The 20513-nt window shown below is 41.1% G+C and overlaps 1 protein-coding gene across 2 annotated transcripts; it reads left to right on the top strand.

Moving 5' to 3' along the window:
* Positions 1-595: 595 nt before the first annotated feature.
* LOC101851763 (trimethyllysine dioxygenase, mitochondrial) lies at positions 596-19615 on the top strand. Of its 2 annotated transcripts, none has more exons than XM_005107474.3 (6): positions 596-838; positions 13307-13960; positions 14899-15116; positions 15894-16069; positions 16633-16875; positions 18706-19615. In XM_005107474.3, the coding sequence occupies exons 2-6, from the start codon at positions 13372-13374 to the stop codon at positions 18971-18973; spliced, it is 1494 nt and encodes a 497-aa protein (XP_005107531.1). In that variant the 5' UTR covers positions 596-838; positions 13307-13371; the 3' UTR covers positions 18974-19615. The 2 variants fall into 2 exon arrangements, with proteins under 2 accessions (XP_005107531.1, XP_012943050.1); XM_013087596.2 differs by lacking the exon at positions 596-838 and adding an exon at positions 9647-9793.
* The last annotated feature ends 898 nt before the right edge of the window (positions 19616-20513 follow it).

Genomic DNA, 20513 nt, shown 5'->3' with positions numbered 1-20513 from the left:
AGTCCTCGCAGAATAGCAGAATGAAAGGATGCGCCTAAATCTCGCAAATAACCAAAAAAATCTCGAGATCAGAAACTGTTCGGAGAAATAAAGTTCAACGTTATTTTCCCGAGCGTTCGGAGAAATAGTCACTTTGTAAAATTTAATCAATACTCGGACTCGTCTCTGTACTGTCTCTTGTGACAAAAAAGAAAAGAAAATAATTACAAGCGCCGTCCGATTTTTAGATTGTCAGGCTCGCCATCGTGGCCGGTCAGTGAACTTGTGCATGTGGGCACCGCGTTCATTGGGGTTGCCACTCATTCAAAGTCTGAGCATAGCGAAAAGCTGTTTCTTTGGGTGTACAGCATGCATGTTCCGGGTTTGCCTCATGGTCTTTTTTTTTTCCAAGATCACTGTAATTACAACTGAAAATTCTTCTGATATTATATTGATACAACTTTTAAAGATAGAACTACTATAGGACTGATGTTTCCAATATATCCTAGCTTCTTGGATGATCACTCTAGTTTATCTTGGGTCTTTGTGTTTTGATACACTACTTGTTCACTATATAATACTACTTGCTTTATTTTTGTTTTTGTTTCAGATTTGGTAGTCAGTCTTGCCTCTCACCATGTTACGAAGAAAACCGACTCGGGTTGAGCTTAAGATTGATGATCTGGAAGAGTACAACAAAAAAGTGAAAGAAGAGCGCGAAGCTGCGAATCGGCTGACAAAAGTGGACCCGAACTTGACCCCAGAGGTTTTCACGACCAAGTCCAGGACTGAAATGATTCATGCTCGGATCGGCTATGACCCCAAGCCATTACCACAACCGTCAACTTTGCCTCATTAGGTACTGTGAAACAATCTGAATGTATATGTGAGGCAGTGTGGTGAAATCAGGCGCTCATCAAAATAATGAAAGTGAAAAAACTGGCATTTTCCCGCAGGTTTGGGAATTTTTATCGAATTTTTTTTTTTTTGCTCAACACCTTTCATGTCCATTAAAGTTAAAGAATACATTTCTGTATGGATTTTTACTGATAACCGCTGATTAAAGGCACAAAAAAATTATTAATTTTCAGGTTCCCCGGACTCTCAAGCTGAGGAACTAACTAAACGTTGGGGGCCATTTTCTTGCTTATTTTACCTCTGAAACCAATTGACCCCCACCTTTAATCGCCAATATCTTGACTTGTATCCAAGTTGAATGGAAGTTGCTTTCCATAGAAAGAAAGATAAATTAACAAATTTTAAGCTGATGCCAATAACTCCATGTGCCCAAAAATTGACGAGCGCGTGATTCTACCGTGCTGTGACACATTCTATCATGAATGAAAGTATTGTTTGCTATTAAAGTATTAATAAGAAAGTCCAAGGTGGATGCTAGAATGGATGTGATTGTTCAAGAGAACTAATGATGATCTCTCTAAAACTACCATCAACCAGAAATATATATACCAACAAGACCATGTAATGAAATCATTTCCAAGGTTGTATTTTATTAACACTCATTGAATCAGCACTGGAGGCTTTTCTTTTAAATCTGATCTTTTGACAGTTTTGTGAATTCATTCAGTTCAGATTTTGTATTTAACTGTATTTACCTAGTGTCCATTGTGACATAATGGTGAGGCATTCTTCGTTAAACACAAAAAAGCAATTTGTTCAATTTCGGCGGTGGATGGTTAGCGGGTGCTCAGGTGTGGTTTGCTTCTTCTTTCCTATCAACATCTATCGTCCTTATCGCCCCTCCTTTTTTGTTATGTTTGTTACTCTCTTGTAACACCTCTAATTAGCAATGCCCACCAAGCGCGTTTTGTTCTGCCGATTTTTGACCCCCGCAGCGGGGGTGTTTCGTGGGACGCACGAACGCAAAGGTTGTTGTCTTCAACTCGCTCTCACGCCGCTTCTCGTGAATGGATATGAATGAAACTTGGCAGCCAATCAGAAAAGAGGTCAATGTAGTAGTATGCAGTTTGACAACATTGTACCCATCCTAGAAGCAGTCGAAAACGTTTGCGAAAGCGGTTGATGTGGTGCGCTTTGAAGATTTTTCGGAGCTGTGATTTGTCAAACTGACTGATACGTTGTTCACCATTTTTCTTTATTCCCTTAAAATTTCAAGCTTCTGTGTTTAGCGGTTTTGGCGTAATCTTTAAAAATGTGGGAGTAACTAAGGGAAAAGGCGACATTGCCATTTGCGAACGACCTGCGGCTGGGAAATTTCCACTGAGTGACGTCATCAGCAATCGGTCGCCTCGGGCGCTACAAACGAGGCCCCGCTTATGTGAACCGGAAAGGGGGGAAAGGATACATGAAAACTAAACGGGGGCCCTGATAACTTGCGTTTGTGTTGCATTTTAGTTACAATACAATACATGTTGTCATTTTTATTTGCTTGATTGCATGACAGAAGAATAAAAATAGAAAAGCAAACATCTTGAGAAGTGGTATGGCATTGTGTTTGCGTTATGAAAGCCTATTCCCCCCTCTTGGGAAAGCACACACATGGACTCGTCCTGTGCGCTCTGTTTGGAAAAGTGAGGCATTAAGATTGTTATTAAAGAGTATGGTACTTATTTAGTCCAGTCTGGGAAGATAGTCCCGTTTATACATTGTTATCGTTCACACGCGCGTGCGTGAGTGCGCGCGCGCGTGTGCATGTGTGTGTGTGTGTTTGTGCGCGCGTGCATGCGCGCGTGCGTGAGTGCGCGCGTGCGTGTGTGTGTGTGTGTGTGTTTGTGCGCGCGTGAGAGAGAGAGAGAGAGAGAGAGAGAGAGAGAGAAGGGGGGGGGTGTAAATGTGTTACATTTATTGTATGAGTTGTAGCCTACACATGCGAAATATTCCCATGACTTGTAAACTATATTATCTGAACGCATCTTAATCTACCACACAATGGGACACTGTCCAACAATGGATATACACAGAGACGATCTTATTTTCTATAACAAAGTAAGCATGCTTTTACTAGTACAGAACTGGATTTATTAAACTAATAAATCCAGCTCTCTACTTACATTTTTGTGACAAATTGATCCAGAGCATTGCTTGGCAAGGAGGAACCTTTTATGTTGCCAAGTTTCATTCCAATATCATGACTTTGGGAGAACATATGACTGATAATCTTTGTAAATCTGTAAAGAACACCACTTTTTTACCTGTTAATGTCTTTACAACTCAAAAAGTATGACAGATATTAAAAATCTGACTGCATGACTAGGTACTGCATTAAAAAATGTACGAGACTGCCAAGTTTCATTTACATATTCCAAGAAATAGGCGAGCTATGACAAATATTGTCTCAAAACGCACCTAAAACTGCCACATTTTTACCTATAAACGTCTTCATAACTCAAAAAATAGGATAGCTATGAAAAATCTGAAAGCAGGACTAGATTCTGCACTAGAAAATGTACTGGGTTGCCAAGTTTCTTTTAAATACTCCAAAAAATGAGCGAGTTATGACGAATATTGTCTCAAAACTCACCAAAGAACGTCCCATATTTTGGGGGTTTTTCATTATATAAAAGTGTACCAGAAATTAATTGATTAAAAAATCCGTAACTTTTTTGTTTATTGATGGATTTCAAAAATTCAGAAAGTTCCATGCTCAGTGAAGATAAAGCTACAAAATGCACCTATTTGCAAACACTTTCTGGCAAAAAAAAGGTTTTTCGTGGTCATTGCTACCTAATCTTCTGGTGCTCATATGACCTTATGCAGTTGCGAGCGCCGTAAAACCTCTACTAATACAAATCTAACAATTTCGGCATTGGGAAAGTCTGTTCATTCTGTTTGGATTGTATGTCCCATTCTGTCCATTTTGGACCTGAATGGCAGTGTTAAAGATAGAGTGGGTGCCATTTATAACATTCTTAAGTCTAACAAGATTTTGGCCATAGCAGGCTTACTTACAGTAAATCCTTTTGTCTGGTCTCTTTCATATCTATTCATATCTAAGGTGTATCGAATAAACGGGGGGGGGGGGGGGGGGGGTGGACAAGTGGTCCAAAACTAATAAATGACATGGAGGGGGTGGCACATTCAATCTCTTCATAGCCCTATACTAGTAGGAACAGATCTGTTTTATTTCTCCTTCAGTGACTAAAATAACAAGAGATCATGAAATTTTAGTGATTTTAGTAAGTTACCGTGACAACATTTCCCCAGTTAGGAACAAACCAGTTTCATATTAAAAAACGCAAACCAATGTACAAAAGTTTTTTCAATGCGCAGAAAATTCGGGTAGGCAACCCGGTAACGGTACTAATACTGAAGGTAATTTGCCATTCAGTAATTTAAAAAAAAGAAGTTTCATTCTGATATCTAGAAGGTAGATATATAATGTTTCACATGATTGTCGGCCATGGCAAGCTGGAATATAATAGATGGGTTATGGAATAAGGAGCCGTGTGGGGGGGTACACAAAAAATCTGAAAATTAATATGGGGGGGGGGGGGTAGACTTATTCAATACATTAGAGTAGTGTACAGTGAAAAGTTCTTTTAAAGTAGGTATTTGGACAGACACACTCAGCTTACACAGCAGTCAATAAAGCAAACTTCTCTCACAGGCTGGGTGTAGCTGCAGGCCTTACGTAATGCACTATAAGTGCACTATAATTATTATTATATTGTCACCCGTGCAGCTCATGTAATTCCTAGCTGTCTCCATGAGACAAGTTACTAGAAAAGGAAAGATAAAGATGAGAAGCAAAAAAAATATTTGGAAAAGAAAGGATCTGTAGTTGAATTCACAGTGGGTTATCTGCTACTATGTAATAAAAATGATCCCTTTACAGTGTATGTTAACTTGATCCCCTACTAGTAGGTTCAATTTCGGACTTTAAGTCGACCGAATACTCAGTGTGCACGTTTCTCTGCCTGCGAGTCACTTTCATAAGCACTTCAAGGACACCTTTCCCTCTTCGCGGCCAAACATCTTCCTCTTTTTGAAAAACTTGTCAGAGGAGCAAACGAAATCATCCTTCAAGATGAAAATGACAACGAACAGAAAATGCAAAGCTGCCAGGGACATTGAAGAAAAAAAAAAAAGATTCGAGTTGATAACCCGCTACAAACAAGGACAAATGCCCATTGAAAATTTTCTCCAGAATGCTGTTGGCGACGGCGAGACGGCATTGAGAGTTCGCGACCTCAGTGCTTTCTAGTCGTAACTCAATTTTTAATAACAGTGAAAGCAGTTCACAACAAAGAGTGAGCTTAAGAAGTCACATTTTCACTTTTTAAAAATGGAGGTAGGACAGGAAAGCACTGAGGTTGCGAGTTGACAGCGAGACGCCCTTCCCAGTTTTTCGGCAAAGCCGACAACTCCGATCCGAGCTTAAAGCCGCCTGCAGTCTGCCAGCTCTATGTGGGGCAAGTTGGAAATCAGAAGGGAATTTTTATACCTATCGGCGCTCTCTGGGTCAGTCTCCGAAATCGGCGTTCTCTGTGTTTTAGCCCGTAGATCAGATTTATAAGTTGTAGGCCTGCATGTATTTACACGCACTCGTCCATTGTCCCTGTCTGTGCGGTTCGGTCGTGGAAATAATGGCTGCCAAAATACAGACTTTTATTAGGTGCTGATGTTTGTTTATTTTTTTAAGCGAAATTGTGCTCTGGTTTTGGCATTCGACAATCGAATGCGTAAAAAATGGGGAGGGGGGGGGGGACAATACGCCTAAGTTGGACAAAGAAATTTAATTTTACTCTCATAGCATGTAATGTCATTATTTGTCTGGTAATTCTGTAATTAATGTATATGATGTCGACCAGGGACAACGAGCTAGACTAGCTACGACACTATAACCGTCGTTGCGATATGAAATGACTGAACAGCAAACTAGATATCTACATGACAAGTTCAATTGGTGAACATCTTGCCGCTTAAAATCATTACATAATTTTCCTATCTTTTGTTTGTTGATTTTCAAGTTTTGTTTTCTTCCTTCTCATCCACCCATTCAACCCCAGTCTTTTTCCGTCTTTTTTTTCTCTTTCGTTCTTATTATTTTTGTTTGTGTGTGAATTTTTGTTATCATTAATTAAACAATCTCAGCAATTCTCGGTCTATAGATTCAGCCTGTACCTCCTCTTCTCCTCCCCAAACAAAGAACACACACGCACACACACACACACACACACACACAAACACACGCCACACACATACACACACCCCAAGGAGTTGGCAATGAAACCAACCTCGTGTCGCCTAGTGACGTAGCCACGGCACGGACAAAAGCCCAAAGGGCTATAAAAATATGTCATTAAAAGGCTCTTTCCATGTTATGTGTTGTTACATCTGAGCTCTACTTTCACGTCTCTTGAAGAAGAGCTTTTTGACAAATACAAGAACATCTGGGGGATTTTTTGCGCAGGTAGATCTAGGTCTATGTCACTGTAGGTTCGAGTAGGCCTAGATTCTAGGTCTAGCCATCGCCAGCAATCGCTCGCTCGCCACACTTAACCCGAGAGAGCTCTATTGGGGTTTCCAAGAGTAATGGGTAGGCGTAGATCTAAACAAAGTAAGGAAGTCTCAAGATCTAGCCTTGAATGAAAATGTCAATCTATATGATTTCAACCCTGATGTTACAAATTTTAATAAAATATGCCTCAAAGAGACTTTACTATAAAATCAAGACTTAGCGCAGTGTCTTTGGTGTGTCTCTGCCCGTGCTGTCGTAGCTTCAATGTATTATATTAATGTTTACAAATCTAGAACTGGTTGAACTTGAAGTACTGCCATTCCGCCGGGTAGTGTTTCGACTCGTCTTTGATCATGTTCATATGACCTTATGCAGTTGCGAGCGCCGTAAAACCCCATACTAAACTAAAGACTGATTGTTTTCTTCTTGGCGGTGATTGATTTCAAGGATTTTTTTTTGTTGCTGAAAAGCATACTTTGTACCGCAGTACTTCCGAAATTCTTCCTCAAACTCACGGTACGATTTAAAAATTCGTCCCACTTCCAAGGGATGGGGATTTGCATCCACCATTCTTATTGAGAGAGAGAGACAGACAGAGAGAGTGAGAGAGAGATTGAAGCATGGCCGACTGAGGGCAGAGGGTCTATATACCCTTTGGTATGACCCAGCTGGTTTTTGTTTTTGTTTTTTTGTTTGTTATAGTAGAGGGTTTTACGGCGCTCGCAACTGCCCCAGCTGTTTACTGATCGGTCCAAAGCAAGGAGGTGTTATACAGTTTATTGTAAGGTCCTTGGTCCAAAGACAAAAACAAGTCATGAAAACACGCGTAGATTTTTTTCTTTCAAGACAGGTCGTGAAGAAGCGCATAGATTTTTTTTGTCCCACCTGTGAAAATACCACCTGCCTACTTTATTAGATCTAAATCTATACTTTAGAGGGCCTTTCACTTAGCCATGAGGCTATCGTACGCATAGCCACAGCCTAGCAGGCTACCCGTACTTAATGATGGCTAGATGGCTAGGCTAGCCGTACTTAACAATGGTGGCTAGACTGACAGACAGCAAAAAATAGGCGTACTGAATTGCAAATAAATTTTTAGTTTGCAACAAAAAATAGGCGTACTGAATTGCAAATAAATTTTTAGTTTGCAACAAAAAATAGGCGTACTGAATTGCAAATAAATTTTTAGTTTGCAATACTGTAAAGTATTGTATTTATTTGAGACGAAACAAAAACGTGCCTTTCACTTACTGACAGTGCATGCATTTTCAACCTGAATAATTACTGATGAGACCTGTGTACTCAACAGTTTCTGTCAATATAGGGCCTAACCTAAGTGCAGCTAGCCACTTCGCAATGAGAAAGTCTCACCTTTTGTCTTTCCAACTCTGGGTCACACTAGACACAGTTTCTCATCTGGCGAAAGGTGTGTAACAAACAGTAAATTTTTACTTTTACTCTGGGACAGGATTATATAAACCCTTGTTCGTGTTTAAACTGCACCATGATTCGGGTGGGATCCTTTTTAAAATCTGCAATTAGCTTTTCTTTGACTTGAAATGTTTTAAAATCATTAAATTTTGTGGCCCTCCATGCCTCTTGACTAAATCCGTGGGTGGTTGGCAGGTGCTTTGGTGTACTTTACTCCTTCTTTAAATTCTTATCACGCATTCTATCTTGTCGTTATCTCTCTCACTTTTTTGCTTTGCGTGTTACTCTTTTGTGTAACACCTGATCTTATCTTTGGCTGTTATATAACCAAGTTGGGTTGCAAGTGCCATAAAACTCATATCAAAACTATCGTGACTTCTAAGTCCTTTCAAAGACAGATCGTGTTAGCTTGGAGGATCCTACATTTTAAAAGTTGCTTGGACTGTTCAGCCCAACCAGTACCTCAGACTTATCCATTTCAGGACAGACATGATTACTGATTTATTATTTTGCTAGCACGAAAAATACATTATAATTTAGTATGGGAGTGTATATGAGCACAGTCATTGTAATTATTGTTGAATGTAGATCTAATTTACAGCCTGTAACTACTCCCCCGGGGCGGTGCCACTGATTGTAGTGTCTTTAGGCCATTCCCAAAGGGGGACATTTCTCGTTCAAGCACAGTAGAATTGTAAATGGGCTGATTCATGTCATGCTCATCTGTGCCTGATCTACAACAGTAAACTTCTGCTTTTTATTTCCTATTACTTACTATTGTCATTTTCCTCTACTTCTTTTGTATGTTTGTCATCTTACGACCAATTTTAACTAAACATCGAACAAATAAAATTCAGTCATGGGGGCATCACATTTGCCAATATGATTTGTAAGACAATCTGCCAGTCTGTTTGAGAAATATCAAGTTAAAAAATGTTCAATCAAATTTGAGTGAAACTCAACACTTTGCCATCTCTTGAAAATCACATTGTAATTCGCGCATTGAAGAAACATTTTATAAAATTGATTTGGCAAAATAAACGTAGGGGAGGTGGCAGCTATTTCATTGTATCATTTTGTATGATCCTGGTACTGATTATTTAGAAGTTCTTCTGGACAAGGTTGCGGGTTCGGGGGTTAGAACCGCGGGCCCTACGTTGTGTCCTTGTGAAAGGCACTTTACACGAATTTTCCTCACTTCACCCACGTGGGAATGGGTACCCGCCCATAGACAACGAAAGATCTTGTCAGTATGTTTGTGTTTTAGCGCCTATAAATGGCTGCTTGCACTGTATGCTTCCCAGGAAGATGAGGTTGCTTCAGAATGCTCTCGGGTCTGCTGGGGTAAAAGTATAAATCGTGAAGCGCATAGAGCTTGCTGTCGAGCGGGGATTTGTGCAATACAAATGCTACCTATTGTTATTAATACACCCCACTTGAAATTTCTAATAAATATAACCCTGTGGAATGGTTCTGTAGACCTCCTGTTCAACATTGAGTTTCAGCGGTTCAGTGTGGATTGTAACTGTTTCCTTGCATACTGTCATTATAAATCTTTAAGGAAATAATCTAGGAATCCAGGGGGTTTACTAGGCTAATTTCGGAACTTATTAATTATATCATGACAATATAGTGTTGCAAGTGCTGTAAAATGCTTACTACTAAAACTTGATCACACCAGAAATTTGCCCACTGAGCAAATGAAATGGGTATCATGAATACAATTCCGAGTTTAATACTGTCTTTATGGTATGCTGTCTTCACCAGGCCTGTGAACATTTTTTTTCCTCAATGAAATGACAAGATTTGAACTGTTGATCTGACACGAAGTCTGCGAGGCCTCGTGGGAAGAAGCATGTGTGCAGACCTTAATCTCAAGGGCAAAAGAAGGCTTTCATCTTTTGGCTGTCTCCACTATGTAGCGCGCACTGTGAACTGTTGAGTGTACGTGCCTTAGCTGTTTAGTGTATATATACGTGCCTTCGCTGGTTGGTGTGCATGCGAATTGTGTACACTAATGAGAACTGTGTACCAAGCCCTAGATGTAGACCATATTGGCATTTTGCCATCTGTCAGCTTGTCCTGAGGCTCGTGCCTTGCGTCATTCTTGTTTTTCTGTCCTCCCTCTCCGCTTTCCCATATCGTGTTTTGTGTCCGTCTGTTACATATCCACATTTCGCAAGGTAGAAAGTGTTTGTTATAATTTGTGTATGGCATTGTTCTGAAATCAGACGCTAGTCAAAATAGACTAATTAATTTTAAGAAATTTCATTTTTCAGCTCGCTGGGAAATTTTTTTTCCCTTCGGGCGGGAGGGGGTCGCTCATTGGTCGATTAAAAATTTTGTGCAGATTATACTAAACAATGATCTTACTTACTTTACCTACTTTTTCATCCTCTGTTGCCGTTAAGCGTCGAGGGGAGATGCAGTTTTCTATGGTAGGCCAGCTCCGCAGCTCTTTCAGTTGTGATGTTATGTTTTCTTAGGGTTTCCTTGACACCCTCGATCCACCTTTAGCGTGGCCTTCTTCTTCCTTTATAGCCTGAGTGCTTGGTGTTGTAAGCTCTCAAGGCTGGCTGGTCAGGTGACATGCGTAACAGGTGGCCAAACCATTTTATCCTCTGTCTTTCTATGTAACGCAGGCAGGACTCAGTGCCGATAGCTGCTCTTACTTCTTCATTTCTCTGCCTGTCTCGTCTTGTGATGTTAAGGGTTTTGCGGAGACATTTCATTTCGCATGCGGTGATTTTGCTTTCCTGGGTTTTGTTTAAGGTCCAGGTCTGGCACTGATAACATAATGTTGGTATGAATATTGAGGTGATAAGCTGTCTCTTTGTGTCCATGGAGATGTTTGGATGAGATAGAAAAGGTGCGAGCTGGTAGGTGACAGCATTGGCTTTTTGAGTTCGCATTTCTTTTTCTCTGTCTATGGACCCGTTTTCAGAAAAAGTGCTGCCAAGATATTTAAACTCTTTCACCTGTTTCAGTTGTTTACTATTGACATGGATGTTCAAGGGACTATGGTTTCGGCTCACTTTCATTACTTCTGTTTTTGATGTACTTATTTTCTTGTTGAATTTCTCACAGGTGTTGTTGAGTTCGGTAGTGTGATTTTGGAGGCTTTGTTGGTCATGATGAATTAGACATTGGTCGTCTGCGAACAGAAATTCATTTAGGCTTTCTGGGCTTTGGTTTGCTTCTTGCGTTATTGTGTCCATATATATTATAAACAAGAGGGGAGATAGAACGCATCCCTGTCGTACTCCAGATCTTACTTTGAACCAGTCTGTATTTCCTTCCTTTGTTCTTACTGAGCTTCTGCTGTTGGTATATAGAGCTCTGACATTATCTAACAATGATCTAAAACATAAAAAAATGTAAATTTGCAGTTTATACAAAGACACCTAAACTTTGGAAATCCTTTTTTTTTTTTTGGTCATCTTACCTCTGGCACCAGGCGACTTCCCACCTCCTTCAAATGTAAATTTTTTATGATCTTGACTTTCATTCCAGAAAGATGGGTATTTTTTTTTATCTATAGCAAGTCAAATGAACAGGCTTTGACTTTAAGATTATATCAATTGATATCTGCATATGTCTAAAAATTGATGCGGGTAGTTGGAGAGTGCCATTTGTAGTGTCTTACTTCTTTTTTTTTCTCTCTCTGTTGTTTCAGTCTGTCTGTCGTTTTCCCTGCACTAATGTGTGTGTCGAATATATGTTTCATCTTTATTTTAACGAACGAAAATTAATGAGCACCTAATTCCACCGTGTCGTGACATACTTGATGATTTCACACTGACTGACTCGTGGGTGGTTGGTGGGTGCTCTGGTTTGATTTGGTTCTTCTTTCCTATCAAACATCTATACCCCCTGGGGCTGTGCCCCTGACTGTAGTGTCTTTAGGCCATTCCCAAAGGGGGGACATTTCTCGTTCAAGCACAGTAGAATTGTAAATGGGCTGATTCATCATGTCACACTCATAACTGTGCCTGATCTGCAACAGCGAACTGCGGCTTTTTCTTTCCTAATCCTTACTATTGTCATTTTCCTCTATTTCTTTTGTATGTTTGTCACTCTCTTGTGACCCGCTATTTCCAGGGTGCCTTAATAGTCGAAGCAGACCTTGTGCTGTTGAAGCTAGAGAGGTGAGCAGAGTAAGTCTGATTCCCTCTAAAGACTTCTCTGTTGACACCCACCCCTTGGCGCTCATATGACCTTTTATGCAGTTGGGAGCGCCGTAAAACCCTCTGCTAAAAAAACCCCCAAAAAACATCTAACGTCTTTATCTCCCCTCCTTTTTTGTGTTTGTTACTCTCTTGTAACACCTCTAATCTAAGGTCTTATATGACCTTATTGTGTTACAAGTGCTGTAAAACACTTACTAAAAAACCCCAAAAAAACTGAGTGACTCATCATACACAAGCTGCATTCTGGTCTTTTTGTCTGATAGTTTGACTTCGTGTCCCCCCCCCCCCCCCCCCGATCCTCCTCCTTGGCTTACTTTCCCAACAGTAGATTATAGAGATTATTAACGATAGTGGTTGTTAATTCACTGCTTTCCGTTGCTTTTTTTTTGTTAATAACCTATAATTGTCATAAAACTGTCAAGAGTTTATTCTGCCATTTTGGAAAAATATTGATTTGAAAATCTTGCCTTGGCGAACCTTTTTTTTAGCGAAACTACCAAGTTGTCTTTATTGTTTGAAGCTTTACAAAGACTGCTGAGTTATTTTTAGCCTAATAATAGAGAGGACAAGGTGCTAGGTGTGAACAAACCCTGAGATAATAAAGACCTCAAAAATTATTTATATCAATTGACTTGTACAGAGCCACAATGGACAAATTACTTTGTCTTGAGAATTGACTACCTTCCCTAAGACTGCCAGTAAACCCAGCTGTCTGACGGAGTGTCAGGTTTCAGTCTGAAGCCATGCCTATCACTTTCACAATATTATGCATCAACCAGGGACAGGTCACGGTTTTGTCCAGTGACTTAAGAAGGACTGTGATTAGGTCAGAACACCTGAGAAGGCATAGAGTAATGAGAGAGATAAGGAGGTTGACCTACATATGACATGTCAAACTGTACAGTCCAGGTAGTGGTATCAACTGGCCCAAGGACTTGAGCTAGCTGTTGGTATAACAAACTGGTCTCACTGCTGTCACCATAAGAATAAATTTTGCAGTGTTAGATTCACCTTGGATTATATTGTTGCGGTGTTGCAAGTTTCCAGTTGTTGTTTGTGTGTGTGTGGGGGCTCTGTGGTTGAATGTAGATTTTAAAAAGCTTGTCTCTTTTCAGTGAGAAAGTTGTTTCTGACATTTCCTCATATCATTTGTGATTTTCTTTCATTTGATGTAGAGTCATCTATTTATGGTGTTTGACTCTGTGGTTTGAATTTTTTTAAATTTTCAATTGTTATTATTATTAGCTCTATACATTTTTTTTTTCAGATTCCCTTAATTTTTTATCTTCTTCCTACGGCCTTTGACGTGAGACACAGACTAGATTTTCAACAATGAAGCTCAGCGACATGGCACGACTCGTTCATCGTTCTTGTGCCCTGGTTAAGGGAAATTTTGTGTCGAGATCAAATCTGCTTTCCAAAGACACTGTGCTTTTTAATCATAGAACATTCCTGACCCTCAAAAACTTTTCAGTATCGAGTAAATATCATTCAAAATGTGGCCTGCACTGTCGGAGAAATGGAGCTTTGTCAGCGGGCTCCATCAACAGTGAGACTACGTATAAAAGTAAACCTTCCCTCCTGCCAGTGGTGAGGAGGAACTCTGTGTTTGCCGGAGGTGTCTCCCTGGGTCCCAGGGTGTGTCTGATCAAAGCTGCCAGATCTTTCCACTCCTCTCGTCATGACTTGGCCCAGGAAGTGTCGAAGCTTCGTGTGAACGGGAACGACGAGTGTGTGGAGGTGACCGTTGGTCAGCAGGTCCTGAGGATCCCGTTTGTTTGGCTTCGAGACCACTGCAGGTCGGAACGGTATTACAATCACGCCACCTACCAGAAGAACCCGGACGCTGAGCTCTTGGAACGGGACCTTGTGCCAGACGAGCTGTCAGTGACGGACGGAAACTCTGGATTAAGGATCACATGTAAGGCAACTTTGAAACATTGTTTTTAACACTTTGCCATCACAAGGTTTATAGTAAAAACCCTTGCCATTAAAGGCAGGGTGGTAAACATCGCAGATCGACGTTTTGTGACGGGAGCGAAAGTTCGGTATTCTTTCCAATCGGCGAGATGTGACGGCAAAGTGCTAAGTGCAAAACAAAGGTCATGTACTGGTGTCTGTGGTGTGGTGGTTAGGCTCTTTGTGGTGTGGTGGTTAGGCTCTTTGTGGTGTGGTGGTTAGGCTCTTTATTGTCGCACACAGGAGACTCAAGTGGGGAGAATGTTTTTGGAGTATCTGTTTGTTTCTGCTGGGATGTTATATTGGGTCGGAAGCCCACCCTCTTAATGATCTAAAATGTATGGATCAGCACCTGACAAAATGAAATTTAATTTTAAATATTTGGTTGTTTTTTTTGTTTTTTCTTTTTAAAAAAATAGGTCAGTCATAACTATGTGGGCTCAACCTTTTTTTGTAGTCGTCTTGTATCTCATGGTCTGGTTGGGGGGGGGGGGGGGGGCTGTCAGTCCAAGGGGTACCAGGTGCTCTTGTCATTTAGACTCAGAGGGGACCAGAGCTCAGTGGTTTAAAACTTAAGTGTTAAACATGACTTAAAAGGAGTATGGGTTGGGTCCGAGGATGTTTCTTATGCACCCTGTTCCGACCTCCTTGTGTACATTTCCTTGCTCTTTAGAGTCAGTGGACCAGGCTCACAGGGTTATGAAGGAGAGTTAAGGGCTGTTGGGGGAGGGGGGGGGAGGAACTCTTGCTCCCTGTTAAAATTAATTGTTTTCAGTTAGTCAGTAGTGTTAATATTATCCCAATCTTTTGGTGCTGAAATGTAGTCATTATTGATGTTCAAGTGTTAACTTTATAGTAACAGTGACTTATCTCTTTCAATACTCCTCTCCTTTACTTCAGGGAGAGATGGTCACACGTCAGAGTTCTCGGCAAAGTGGTTGCAGGAAAACTTCTTCCCAGGGCGGGCGGGCGGCGTGGCTGGCAGGCGTCTGTGGAACAGCGCAGACATCCAGTCGGAGCTTCCTCGCGTCTCCCACGCCGAGCACATGGAGTCTGAGGCTGGTCTGAGGAAAACCCTGTCCAATCTGATCACTCACGGCATCTGCCTGGTGGATGGGGTGAGTGCTTTGAGTTTATGAGTTTAGTAAAGTGGATGGGGTGAGTGGTTCAAGTTTATGAGTTTAGTAAAGTGGATGGGGTGAGTGCTTCGAGTTTATGAGTTTAGTAAAGTGGATGGGGTGAGTGCTTTGAGTTTATGAGTTTAGTAAAAATGGGTGGGATGAGTGCTTTGAGTTTGAGTTGGGTAAAAGTTTTGTGACTCTCGCAACTGCATATGGTTGTAGGAATGTGTGGGGGCACAAATACGTTGTTTTCATTGTAGTTCATAACATGGCTTTGTTTTAATTTGCATGTTATAAATAATGGTGAAGTGTCTAAAAATACATTGTAAAAGTTCAGAGGCAGCCATTTTCATTTTTTAAATTACACTCTTTAGGTCTTGGGGTGAGTACTCCATTGAAAAGATCCAATAATACAAAATAATCTGAAATCAGGTATCAGACTATACTTTGTGCTTTTATTTTGGTAGATGTTTTACAACACTCGTAACTGCATAGAATTACCTACTGACAGACTTGTCATAAAACTCTGGCACACAAAAAGATAGTATTCCATGTAATTAATTAGTAGCTAGTCCGTCAGTCCCAGATGACCAATACATCCGCAGCGGAGAATATTTCTCCAGTGCAGTAGAAACGTTAGAAGAATTAAAGGTTAGATAACTTGTGGCTTTGTCTGTGGCCAAGGAGGCCAATTGTAACACAGAAAAGTTTGCCACATCTTGAACATATATTCCACCTAACATCTCAGATTATTCTGGTTTTTAATCCCTCCAGGCCCCGGCATCACTGGACGGCACACAGGCGGTAGTGGAGAGGGTGTGCTTTGTTCAACGTACCATTTTTGGAGAAATGTGGAGCTTCTCGTCCAACGCGGCGCGAAGTGACACCGCGTACACGGGGATTGCTCTCGGGGCGCACACGGACACAACCTACATGGACTTACCTGCTGGGTACGTGAGTGTTGAGACGTTATGCTGGTTCCTGTGGAAGATACAGCGGAACTTGCTCTTATGGCCAGAGACATTATTATATAATGACGCTGTTTAACACAGCCACTTTTCTCGTAGAGACAGTTCGGACTGTATTTCTGCTGTTCCTTTCTCTTAGGACAGATACAGCTAATTTTCTGCACTGTCTGGATATTTTATTGGCCAGCCTAACTGTAGCTGTTCCCTTATCTAATTTCACCTTTCCTCTATCCCTGGGGTACAGGCAAACCTTTTGGGCTCACCATCTTATTTTTAAAAAATGAAAAAGATTATGGTACTGTGAATTGCTCTGGGACATAAATGGGGGGGGGGAGTGTGATGGTGTGTCACCTTAAGAAGTGTCTTCATATTCAAACTTTGTTCTTAGATCTTGAAAAAGCATTCTGTTTGACCATGTAATTTTTACTGTCCTCTAAAAGAGAAAGCAGCTGTTTGTATTGATCTCGTTTATGGAGATTTGTGTTTCTGCAAAACTGCCTCAGTAATCCTGACAGAAGAGTTGTTTGTCCTGTTCCTCTCTTCAGCATCCAGGTGTTCCAGTGTTTGGAGCACAACGGCAGCGGTGGGAAAACGCTTCTCGTCGACGGCTTCAGGGCTATCGAGGAGCTGCGGCAGACGAACCCGGAGGCGTACGATGTGTTGTGTCGGGCGGTGGTGCCTCACGAGTACGTGGAAGACCCCTGCCCACACAGCCCTGGGTACCACCTGCACAGCCTGGGTACGGTCATACAAGCACACCCGGCGTCAGGGGAAACTATTCAGCTCAGGTGATTTATTAATTAATTTTTTTTTACTACTTATTTTATATTTTTTGTTTCATCTTCCTGACAATAATCAGCTATCAGATGTGGTGTAAGTGTAAACGTTCTTATGATTAAATGATGCTTTGATGAGTTGTCACGTTTGTAATTACAATAATTATAAGTTGCTTGCTGTTATTTCTGTACTTTTCTTTCATTACTATTACTATGGTAATTACCTGCACGGTGCCAAAAATGCTGCTGCTGTAAACTTTGTTAGCGTTGTAGACTGTATTCTTATGAATAATTCCACATTTATTTTGTACAGAATTTCAGACACAGGGGTGCACATTTTAATGCATTGGATGAAGCAGACAGATGAAAACTTTGCAGCAACTGACAAGAGCAACAGATAGTTATGGTTGTCAACAGGAGGACACTGTCAACACCAGGACGCTAAAACTTACTTTTATCAACGTGACTTGTTCTGTGTGATAACTTCAAACAGTCGAAAATGGTGTATAACAAGATAGTTCACTCCTTTCTTTGAGCCAATTAAAGAATTGTCCTCAAAATTCAGTGGCGCCCTCTTCGAAAAAGCGCGGACTATGCGAAGTTACCCTGCTTGTGTGAAAAACGGTAAAAGTGAAACTAATAGACTGTGCTATTCCTCTTCTTCTTCAGGAGAAACGAAAGAGAGTTTCAAAACAAAAACTGCCGCGCCATCTGAAGCAATGCGGTTTACAAATTTTTGGTTGAATGAACCACTATCACCATTCCTCTTCATATTGGCAGTCGACTGGCTGATGAAAAGAACCACCAGAGGACACAGAAATGGTATACAATGGACACAAGATGACAATTTGGATTTTGCAGACGACTTGGCGCTTCTGTCGCACACCCAGGAACAGATGCAAGCAAAGACTTCAGTATTAAACAGCCTATCGGAGTCTGTTGGATTGAGGATCCACCCCGGAAAGTCAAAGGTCCTAAGGACAGATGCACAATGAAAGGAGCAGGTTACAATAGAAGGAAATGCACTTGAAGACGTTGAATCCTTCTATCTTGGGAGTATCATTGACAGAGAGGGAGGAACAGGTGCTGAATGTTGTGAAATAGATTCCCGCATTGAAAAAGCACAGGCTGCTTTCATATCTTTGGATAGGATTTGGAAGACCAGAGATATCTCACCACGAACAAAGCTGAGGATTTTCAGTTCAAATGTGAAGTCGGTCCTGTTGTATGGATGTTAGACATGGAACGCGTCACAGACTTGCATAAAGAGGATCCAGGTTTTCTTGAACAGGTGTCTGACAGGGTCACCAATGTGGAAGTGTTAAGGAAAACAAGACAGATCCCAGTCAGAGATGAGGTAGGAAGAAGGTGGTGGTGATGGATTGGCCCTACTCTCAGGAAGTCAGGCAGCTGCATAACAAAGAAAGTTTTGGATTGGAATCCACAGGGTAAGAGATCAAGGGGAAGACCGCGTGTAACCTGGAGAAGAATCACAGAAATCGATGTACAGAAAAGTGGGAAGACATGAAATAACATCAACAGGCTAGCCCAGGATAGAGAAAGGTGAAAGGTGTTTGTCCGTGGCCTATACCCTGGTGCAGGGTGAGAAAGGCAATGATGATGATGAACCATCTTGTTATGTACGATCTTTCTTTTATACAATTGACTCCGCGTGTGTTGAACTCACTTGAGTTGATCTTCGGTTAAGTTTGTCCTTTTCTCAGATCCCAATGATTTAGTTGAACTTCAGATGAATTGATCTATTTTTTACTCCCCCGACGACCTCAACTCATCCGTAGTCAACTGTAACATAACAAACATTTGTCTTTTCCTCTCCTCTAGGTTCAACCCTTACGACCGAGCTCCGTTGAACACGGTGGCCCCCGAGTCACTTGAGCAGTTCTACCGCGCCTATGACCAGCTGAGCCGCATCATCGCGAGGAAAGAGGGCGAGCTGTGGGTCAAGTTGACCCCGGGCACGGTCCTACTGGTGGACAACTGGCGGGTCATGCATGGTCGGTCCGCCTACGACGGTCACCGGGTCATTTGTGGCTGCTACCTGCCCCGCGACGAGTGGATCTCCAAGGCCAGGGTGATGGGCTTGCTGTGAGTCGGCAACGAGCTGAGATGGATGAAACGTGGTCATCTTCAGTATGCAACTAAAGGAAAGAACTTTGAATATTGCCCGACTTTATCATCCTTCTCATGTTGCTATAATAAGTTCCTGTGTTCCAAATGAAACTTTTCCATCGGTTATCATGGTTGTTCTGATTTTGAAAATGTCTGATAAGTTGTCACAGAAGATATTGTGGATTGGGTTTTGACTTTTATTTTTCGTATGCATTTCATTTTCCCAGTTTTAATGGGAATTTTTCCTTTCCATTATTTTGGAAACTTCCAGTTTCCTTGTGTTTTACGCAATACTTTATTTTACCTGTCAAGTGTACCTGCTCTTGTGATTTGTATGCGTATTTCTGTTATAAAGGTTCCGCTCATATAAACACTTTATCAGCAACAAACCCCTATGACACAGATTCAAAATTATCGGAGGAATCTTAACCCTTTGAGAGGCGAATTAATTTGCACTGTCCAGTCCCCCAGAGGCCAGTTAATCTGAAACTTCATGAAAATTAGGGTGGGTCATGAGAAAATGCTTATTTCCTTATTTTTTAAAATAGAAATTTGAATCAAACATCATTGAACTGGAAACTGAATGAAAAAAAAACATGTGAAACAAAATTTTGATACAAAATTTGTTTAAGATTTGCTTTAGTTGTTCGTCAATGTGTCTTTGTGTGTGTGTTAGTAATGACCTTGTGGTGTCAAATTTCTCCTTGTGTGATACAGTTCACAACTTTTACCATTGGTTAAGGGTCACAAACTTCTCGTGGGTGGTTGGTGGGTGCTCTGGTGTGGTTTGCTTCTTCTTTCCTATCAAACATTTGTCGTCTTTATCTCCCATTCTTCTTTATTATGTTTGTTACTCTCTTGTAACACCTTTAATCATCTGGCACTCATATGACCTTATGCAGTTGCAAGCGCCGCAAAACCTCTACTAAGTGGGTGATTGGCGGGTGGTGTGGTTTGCTTCTTCTTTCCTATCAAACATCTATCGTCCTTATCTCCCCTCCTTATTTTTTATGTTTGTTACTCTCTTGTAACACCTCTAATCTTCTGGCGCTCATATGACCTTATGCAGTTGCAAGCGCCGTAAAATCTCTACTAAAACTAAACTAAAACAAACTTCTCCCCTAAACACTGCTTGGCCATCTGGAATAACGTCATCGCCTTCCCTGTCACTACTATCCAGATAAAATGCGTTGAACAGGTTGTGAACGTTCATATTTGCAACCATTTCAGATTCGATCGTCTTCCTTTGTGACCAATGCAAACAAATTCCTAGACTGTTCATTTTCTATTCCTATTCTAGGTCGAAATTTTTGTTTGGGGCAGGAAATGCTAGGAAAATCTTCCTAAAACCCTTGTTCACAATCACGACAATAGTCACGATAGCCTCTGAAGGACAGTCAGGGCATCACGGCAATAGTCGCGATTGGATTAAATAGTTAACTGGATTAAAGTCTTTGCTCAGATTTTCCCTGAAGGAGTACTATCAACAGGTTCACGATGGCGAAGATGACTACTTGTTG

The sequence above is a fragment of the Aplysia californica genome, unplaced genomic scaffold (genome assembly GCF_000002075.1).
Source record: "Aplysia californica isolate F4 #8 unplaced genomic scaffold, AplCal3.0 scaffold00607, whole genome shotgun sequence".
Taxonomy (NCBI): Eukaryota; Metazoa; Mollusca; class Gastropoda; order Aplysiida; family Aplysiidae; genus Aplysia; species Aplysia californica.
This window is presented reverse-complemented; position numbering and strand designations above follow the sequence as displayed.

Coding starts and splice junctions, on each gene's coding strand:
- LOC101851763 (XM_005107474.3), top strand. CDS start 13,372: ATGAAGCTCAGCGACATGGCACGACTCGTTCATCGTTCTTGTGCCCTG. Junction 13,961..14,898: donor CTCTGGATTAAGGATCACAT/GTAAGGCAACTT, acceptor CCTTTACTTCAG/GGAGAGATGGTCACACGTCA. Junction 16,070..16,632: donor TACATGGACTTACCTGCTGG/GTACGTGAGTGT, acceptor TCCTCTCTTCAG/CATCCAGGTGTTCCAGTGTT.